Here is an 8,244-nt window from a genome sequence, read left to right on the forward strand (position 1 = left end):
TAATTCACTTTTAATCTTTCATATCTGTTTGAAGCTATAGGTTATAGGTTATAACATATAAACAAAATTAAAATTTTACAAAATCATGTGATTAATCCTAAAATGGTTTTTAAAACTGTATAAAATTATAATTATTTATTAAGAAAAAAAAAAAAGTATAAATTGATCAGTGAAATAAAATAATATAATTTATAATACTTAGAAAATATAAATATAGATATAGGATATATTCTTTTTAACCTCATTAACTATGTATACTTTATTCAGTTTACTATATGTGTTTTTACTTACTTTGGTATTAGACTTAGTTTTGATATTAAACCAGTTATTATTATCAATACATTTTTAATATTAGTCATATTTTTCAGGAAGTTTATAAAAGGTATCCAGATACCAAAGTAAGTTTACAGTCAAGAATAGTAGAAGATATTGGTAATGTGATGGTAGCTTTCAAGGGAAGAACAAAATTGTTAATGGCGCATGAAAGAATGGAACGGGAACAGATTGAGCTAGAAAAAGCTGTCGGTTTTTCAGCTGTCTTAAAGAAGATCATAGCTTCTGTAAACTATTTTATATAATTTAAATAGAAAAGTAACTTACTAATTAAATATATTTTTGTTTCAAGAATAAACCAATTGTCGGCCACAACATGACTTTAGATGTTTGCCATATGATTCATCAGTTTTGTTTACCATTACCATCAAGCTATAGTGAATTTCAAGCTATGGTTAAAACAATATCATATCGGTATGTTATATTTTATCTAATAATATAATATTGTATTGTTAAAAAATTGTGTAAGACTTATTTGTGTTAAGGTTTTTGGATACAAAGTATATAAGTGGTACTGAACCACTCAAAGGATTCTTCGGTTCAACAGTACTGAATGATTTAAAAAAATCACTAGCAGAACAGTGTCAAAATTATACGGACTTAGGTAGCTAATTATACCTTACTTTATTTGAATTGTTTTTTAACAAAATATTAATTTGTGTTATAGAACCAGAGGTTCCTGAAGTTGGTTACTCTGAGGAAATATCGAAGTTGCATGATGCTGGTTATGATGCATATTTGACCAGTACTGTTTTTGTCAATCTTTGCAATTTATATGGTGAATTTGCACAACAATTTATAACAACAGACAACAGTAGTGCATTATGTAGAATAAAGGCACAATATATTTTGTGTTGTTAACTTTAATATTAGAATGAATTTACTTATTATAAAACTTATAAATAAGAACAATATCTGTTTTGTATGTTGATTTCTTACAATATTTTTAATAATAATTATAAGTATGTGTAATATTACAATTTAAAAATGTTCACACTTACTTAAAAATTAAAATATCGTAATATATCAACATTCAAACATGGTCAATTAATCTTACCTTTAGGTTTGATGATAGGTAAATTCATTCTAACAAACTAACAACATAAAATAGGTTTGTCTAAATGCAAATTTGCATATTTATAAGAAAGACAAATGGACAAATGATAATCTAGCGTCTTAAAAAAGTTTCATAATTTTTGCATACACTTAGCAATTAAATCTAATTAGTAGAATATTTTTTTTTTTACATTAATTTATATGTATTTTGCTAAAACTTTCTAATATACCTGACATGGGTAGTATCAATGGCTTCAAATAAAATATAATTATTATTCTAAATGAACTCCAATATGGACATTTACAAAAGCAAATTTATATTATTTTATTTATAATGAGGGAATCAAAATAAAGATTGCAGTATTTTACTACCGAAGCAATAGTTTAGCACATTATATACATTTATTTTTTGGTTCCACTTGGTTCAGCAAATCCAATTTTATGTTGTAGACTTAAATAATAGAGTGAAATTTTAATAGAAAGGTAAGAACATTATCTATGTATTTGTATTGTTGCTGGTTTTTTTAATGATATTTTAATGTTCAAGCAAATTATGAGTATAAAATATTAAAACATAAAGATGCTCATAACTCGATCAAAACTTAAAATATAGTAAAAAACCAATGAGATAACACTGATCATTTTCTTACATTTATGTTTGATAATATTGTCAATTTACTATAATATTGAAGCTAACAACACAAAATTGATTCTGTTTGAATTATTTTACATAAGACAAGGAGAGTGCGGGGTGTGGTGTCCTCTAAGTTGGAGCCAAAAATAATCTAAAATGTTCTAAACAGTTTCTAACTTTCTGTAGTACTATACTGAAATTCCTGCATGTGTGCGGGTGTGGCTTTTTTTTAGCGCACAATGTACCTTATTTTCTTTTTTTCTTTTTGAACCGATGACTTGACTCCATTACTTTGGTGTTAGAACTGAATAGAAAAACTTTTTTTCTCAACCCAGCGATCACTTTTATCTAGATAGTTCATTTTACTAATTAGAAACTTTACACAAGTACACTATACTCTGTTCAGCTAGAGACCACGCTGCGCACCAACAAAAACTGGTTCCCCCACGCAACACCCTGCCATTGGGGAACCGGTTTTGATAGCCTAGTGACGCGAAGGGATGTGCAGAGTTAGCGTGCTCTCTCTCTGAACAGAGTATACAGTACTTGTTCAACTCTTTGTGCATAATTATTTTATATTTTATTTCAGCTAAAGTGAAAGGCATCAAAGAACACATTTCTACAGATTCATCATACCTTAAGCAATATGAGAATAAGTTAGTACATATTTTAAATTTGATATTATTATATTTTACCATATTCATCATTGTATTATTTTATTTTAGGCTCTTTATGATTCGATATAATGAAGATCCATGTTTAAACTTAAATGGTCCTGAACGTAAGTTTAAATTACTTTTAGAGGGTTCTACTATTTTTAATTGTGTGGTCATCACAGATGTGGGGACTGGCGTTAGCATTACTTCCACCACAGCTGAATCTTAAGAGGAAGTCATACCCGCATATGTTGTCTCCGTCTTACACAAGTACTGCATAACAAAAACTGTTTTGCGCAGGAAAGATCCAAGAAGACTAAAGTCTTAACTCTTAACTAAGAAACAAAATGTTTACCACATAAAAAAGAGAGCTTTGGCTGCGCAATGGTTTTTATTTTTTTGAAATCACTTATATGAATCAAGTTCTTATTGTTTCAAAATCCATTATTTTTGTTTTTTTCAAACTTAAATACAATTTTTGAAGTTTATCGAAAAAATAAAAACGATATTGCACAGCCAAAGTTCTCCTTTTTATGTGGTGTGAATTTCGTTTCATAATTATGACTGTAGCCTTCTTGGTTCTTTCCCGAGCCAAAACAGTTTTTGTTATGCTGTACATGTGTAAGATGAAGACAACATATGCGGGTGCGACTTCCTCTTAAATATTTCTACAAAGGATGGGCATTTGATTGTGTCAAATGTATACCATTGTATAAAAAATATGATTTCAAATTAGACGTTTTAAAATTATAGAATAAATATCTTGAATTACTCAAATAGTAAAACATTATATTATATTTTATCGGGGATGTAGGAGTTACTCTTTGAGTAGGAGGCTATCCTGCTTTATAAACCTAACAATTAAATTTCAGAGATAAAACTATAATAATTGTATGATGTTAGTTCAAATGTTAGACAATAAACAAAAAATGTGTGACTTAAATATTTGCATGTAAACTCGGAAGTAATTGTATTTTCTAGCTCAACTTCAAAGAAGCCATGTTTATCATATTACATTCCCGCCAGAATGGAAAACCATTGATATCACAAACATATTTAGTCCCTTTAGTAAGTTACATAATTCTTAAAAAAACACAAGATAATACTTACATAAAAAAAACTGAATAATATTATATTATTGTATTTTTGTAGCTAATGTATATATTAAGTATATAAATGATACATCTGCTTGGGTGGCATTGAGAGATGGATCTCAGGCAAAAGCAATGAATAAAATTTTGCCAAAATTACAAGCTCTTCATAAAAACATTATGTTGTTACCTTGGTCTGTTTACTACAAAGATACATATACTTCTAATGCACCAACGGCAACAAAGAGAAAGATTAGCAATTGTTTGTCATCACCTCCTAAAGACAATGTTGATTCATCAATTGCGGAAGATTCATCTGATGATAGCCATACACCAGAAAAAGTACCACGTATTTCAAGAGGGTAATTATTTGCCATTAATTTATTTAAATAAATTGTTAATGATATTACTGTTGTTAATATTTTTTTCTTAAACATATAGACGAAGAGTTTCGAAAGGAGGAACTATTAGTCCAATATTAGAAGGAGATGAATCTACTGAATTAGGTAACATTTATTGATTATTACCAATTAATTAAATTTAACTAATTTATTTATTTTTCTGTTTTCTTGTCTGATTTTACATTCTATTATTAATGTGTTGGTTTTTATGGTTGATAAAGTTTTTCATAAAATTATTTAATATTTGATTGATATTCAATACATACAGATACAGTACTCAACAGCATTTTTTCAGTTAATTTGGGAAATGTAATTGAAAGTCACCATGTTTTTTTCGATATCAATTTTGCTTTTTTTTTGTTAGAATGATTTATAATTTAAATCAAGGATTAAATCTAGAATTTTAGTATATTCAACAATTTGTAAAACTCGCCTCATTAGTATTTCAGAAACCATTTAAGTTTGATTCTGTTGAGTTTACTTTCAATTGTTTTCACTTATAATTTAGATGTATAATTTTTTTTAACTTTTCTATTGTGTTCCTAAAACACCACTAAAGATGTTTTTCATATAATAACTTTCATTTTTTTTTTTTTTTTTTTTTTTTAATATCATAAATTTGAATTTGATATATTTTAAACGGAAAACAACCTAGTATTTAACAAAAATCTCAGCAAATTATTGCTTTTAATTAATTTTTTTTTTAGCAATTTGACTGACGCTTAAATATAAATGCTACCAGTTTCTTTAATTAAATTCCATTTACTTGCCAAGATAAAATTAATATTGCGCTAATTGTATTTTTATTTATTTTTTTATTTTTTTTTTTTTAGATGTTGACTCTTCAGCTGTATCAAACATCACAGATGTAGATTCAAAAAATAATAGTGTAGGTACTCCAAGTTATGCACAAACCTTAAAGACGAAAAAAGATGCAGACACGGCAGAAATAAAAACTATATTCCCAGTTGCGTCGTGGGATTAACAACACATAATTATTATTATAATACAATTTATCTGTAAATATATGTTGTAAGAATAACATTTATTAAAAATTTTATTATATATATTACATTTTAATTTCAAACAGAAGCCTAGTTAAATAATTTAGAGTTATTTACTATCATTCGAAACAATGTAATAATCATGACTTTGAATTACACACATTAAACATAGCTCATGACTTCAATCACTACGCTCAATATAGTGTTCTTATACAAATTTTGAAAGTGGATTTGAATTCGTTACTAAATTATCTATTCTTTGACAATTTTATTTTTCTGATTTTTATTTTTTTTTCTTAGAAATTTACTAACAAAAAGAGTAAAAATAGATCATATTTATAATTCGAATTTAAATACATTGATATAGAATATGAAAAATTTACGACAGGAAATTTAAAGAAAATAGGAATAGGAAATTTAGAGGAGAACTCAAATCTGCTTTCAAAATTTAAATTGGAACATTATCCTACTGATCGTAGTGATTGAAGTCACTGGCAGTATTTTTTGAAAAAAAAAATGTTTGTAATTGTATAAAGAAATATGTAGTGAAATGTGCATGTGCGTAGGTAAAATGATAGATGTACATATCCGGTTATGCCGTGATACAATGTGATTGGTACTGCGAATTACACACACTTATGTTCATTTACTTTCAACACATTCACAAGATCCATATAAAGTGAAATATAAAATACCTAGTTTTTACTCCTTAGAATGCATTTCTCTCCAGCCCCCTTAATGAATCATTTCTTTAAACAATATAAATTCAGTGTTAAAAATAATAATATAAATGTTGGACAAGTGGATACCACTTTGCTGTACATTAGGTGTTGTATTGGTCACTATAATGGATGTGGTAAATTTGAATTCAATGATATTAAACCATTGTATACAAAATACGATTCTGAGCAAAGACGGTCTGTCAGCCTATATAGCTAATAAGTGTATGTATATTCTATGGTTTTATTGCTATTAAAGCAATTTATTTTACTATTAGTAAAATAGTAAGTTGAATTAAGTTTTCCAGAAACATTTAAATTGGTACAGATACTTAAAAAGTTTGAAGTACCAATGATTAATATTTTTAAATTACAAAAAAATAACTAAAATTGTTATTCTCTATTTAAATATCAAATTTGAAATTTCGTCCAAATTTGAAGTTATAAATAATTTTTTATATTATTTTAAAAACTGTTTGATTATAGTATGAAATACTTATGAGAAACCTTGTTTTACATTTTCATGACAGCTAAAAAAATTAAACATGAAAGTCAACTTTCAATTGTTCATTTTCAAGTAAATTTTAGATTCTGAGTGGAGCGATGAAAGTTTAATTTGATATTATACAATGTGGTTTTTTTTTATATGTCTGTCATAATCTTTTGGGACAGTAGAAATGCTTTAATCGTCTAGTTTAGCAAACTTTCTGGTTGGAGAGTGAATCTACTTGGAATATGGTGGTTTAATAGAAAAAGTTTCCAGTAGTTTTCAAAATCGTTGAGAAAAACAATAAAAATGAATTTGAAAAAACATATATTTCATATATTCTGTGATTGTATGTATAATATGTATATCTCTAACATAACCTCTTACATTTTCATGCTTTATACCCAACAAATAAATTTTTATTGATATTTATAGAAAAAACACTAAAAAAATTGAAAACTGACAATGTCCGTAAACAGCTCAAAAAGAGTCAAATTTTCATGTACCTACAATTATTCGTTTTTGAATTACAACGAAAGAACAAAATCCACTACATGAGAAATGGAGTGAATATCCAATCTTGTAAAAATATGAAATTCAAACGCTCGTAAAAATGTAATTAAAGATAGACAAACTTATGAATGATCTTGTATTATCTTCTATTCAAATCTTAGATTTAAAAAGAAAAATTTTTATGAATTTCTAACTTAAAATAATTTGAAAAAATTTTCGTCATTTTTACATATTTTGTCAATATTTGAACTTGTAATGCTTATAAAAAAAAAATTGTGACTATGGATTTTTAATATTTTTCATCTGCCTTTGAAACAATATACTAGGAGCCTTCTATTAAATTTTCAAGCTTTTTTAGCCAACAAATAAAATGTTATTAAAATTAATTTTTTTGATTTAATTTTTAATTTTTTTATTAATAATAATATATTATATCAATTCATATGTTATTATCAAATTTAAAACATTATTTATTAGTTGAATGTTTTCATCATCATCATTCATTATTATGTCCACCGTTCTGTTCATGGTTAGGTACATAATATTTTCTTTGCTTTTGATTCATCAGTATGAGTTTCGGCAGTCTCGTCCAAATTATTTTTTTTGTTGATGTATTTTGTTTAATTTTGTTTTTAAAATTAAATACTGAAAACATGATTAAAATCGATTAATTAACAATCGTAAGTCGTAATAAACATGCAATTGACGATTCAATATCGATCAATATATTATTATTAGCAATAATAATATAAGAAACGCCTCTAACACACCATACGTAATACGTAAATGTAGTGTTCTGTGTTACACACACTGTAACCTAAGACCATTTAATTATAAATCTTGGTATCCTAGTAGACTGTGTTGTTTGTTGTGGCGTATCGGCGTAACTCCTTTCGCCCAAAAATGACCTTCCTCTTTTCTCCCACGTCCTCTTTTCGACCAAGTATGATAAAATAGTTTCCTCTTTTCACCAAAAAATAATTGCATTTTATTCGCCCACGGTTTCATGTTCTAAATTTCAGAAAGCACTGTCTCAAAAATAAATTTAATTAAGCCATTTAGCATAACCCAGAGAGCACCACGAGGAGGCGGCTTCTATTAGGTACTCTCCAAAAATGTATTTGTGTTTGTGCCCATTAAAATAATTAATATGTGATATAAAATAGGTATGTATTTGTCATTAGTTGTTTATGACGTCGTCAAAAAATGTTATGTCATGGATTAGGATTTAATTTAATTTAAATTTACTTAAATTTTTTGTATAGTTGAATGATATTGATTTAAGAAATGCATACCGACTTATCTCTCCTCTATTGTACTGTTGTATTTTGTCTTCGTTTTTTAGTTGAC

The 8,244-nt window shown here is 26.7% G+C and overlaps 1 protein-coding gene across 1 annotated transcript in view; it reads left to right on the forward strand.

Moving 5' to 3' along the window:
- LOC100161419 (poly(A)-specific ribonuclease PARN) overlaps window positions 1-5,215 on the forward strand; it is a 7,640-nt gene extending 2,425 nt beyond the window's left edge. Inside the window, exons 6-15 of the mRNA XM_008183977.3 lie at window positions 369-560; window positions 626-747; window positions 819-937; window positions 1,001-1,111; window positions 2,613-2,679; window positions 2,749-2,804; window positions 3,661-3,747; window positions 3,832-4,132; window positions 4,212-4,276; window positions 5,005-5,215. Coding sequence (XP_008182199.1) covers window positions 369-560; window positions 626-747; window positions 819-937; window positions 1,001-1,111; window positions 2,613-2,679; window positions 2,749-2,804; window positions 3,661-3,747; window positions 3,832-4,132; window positions 4,212-4,276; window positions 5,005-5,156 — 1,272 coding nt within the window. The 3' untranslated portion in view covers window positions 5,157-5,215. The remainder of the gene's footprint in view (window positions 1-368; window positions 561-625; window positions 748-818; window positions 938-1,000; window positions 1,112-2,612; window positions 2,680-2,748; window positions 2,805-3,660; window positions 3,748-3,831; window positions 4,133-4,211; window positions 4,277-5,004) is intronic.
- The last annotated feature ends 3,029 nt before the right edge of the window (window positions 5,216-8,244 follow it).

The sequence above is a fragment of the Acyrthosiphon pisum genome, chromosome A1 (assembly GCF_005508785.2).
Source record: "Acyrthosiphon pisum isolate AL4f chromosome A1, pea_aphid_22Mar2018_4r6ur, whole genome shotgun sequence".
Classification (NCBI taxonomy): Eukaryota; Metazoa; Arthropoda; class Insecta; order Hemiptera; family Aphididae; genus Acyrthosiphon; species Acyrthosiphon pisum.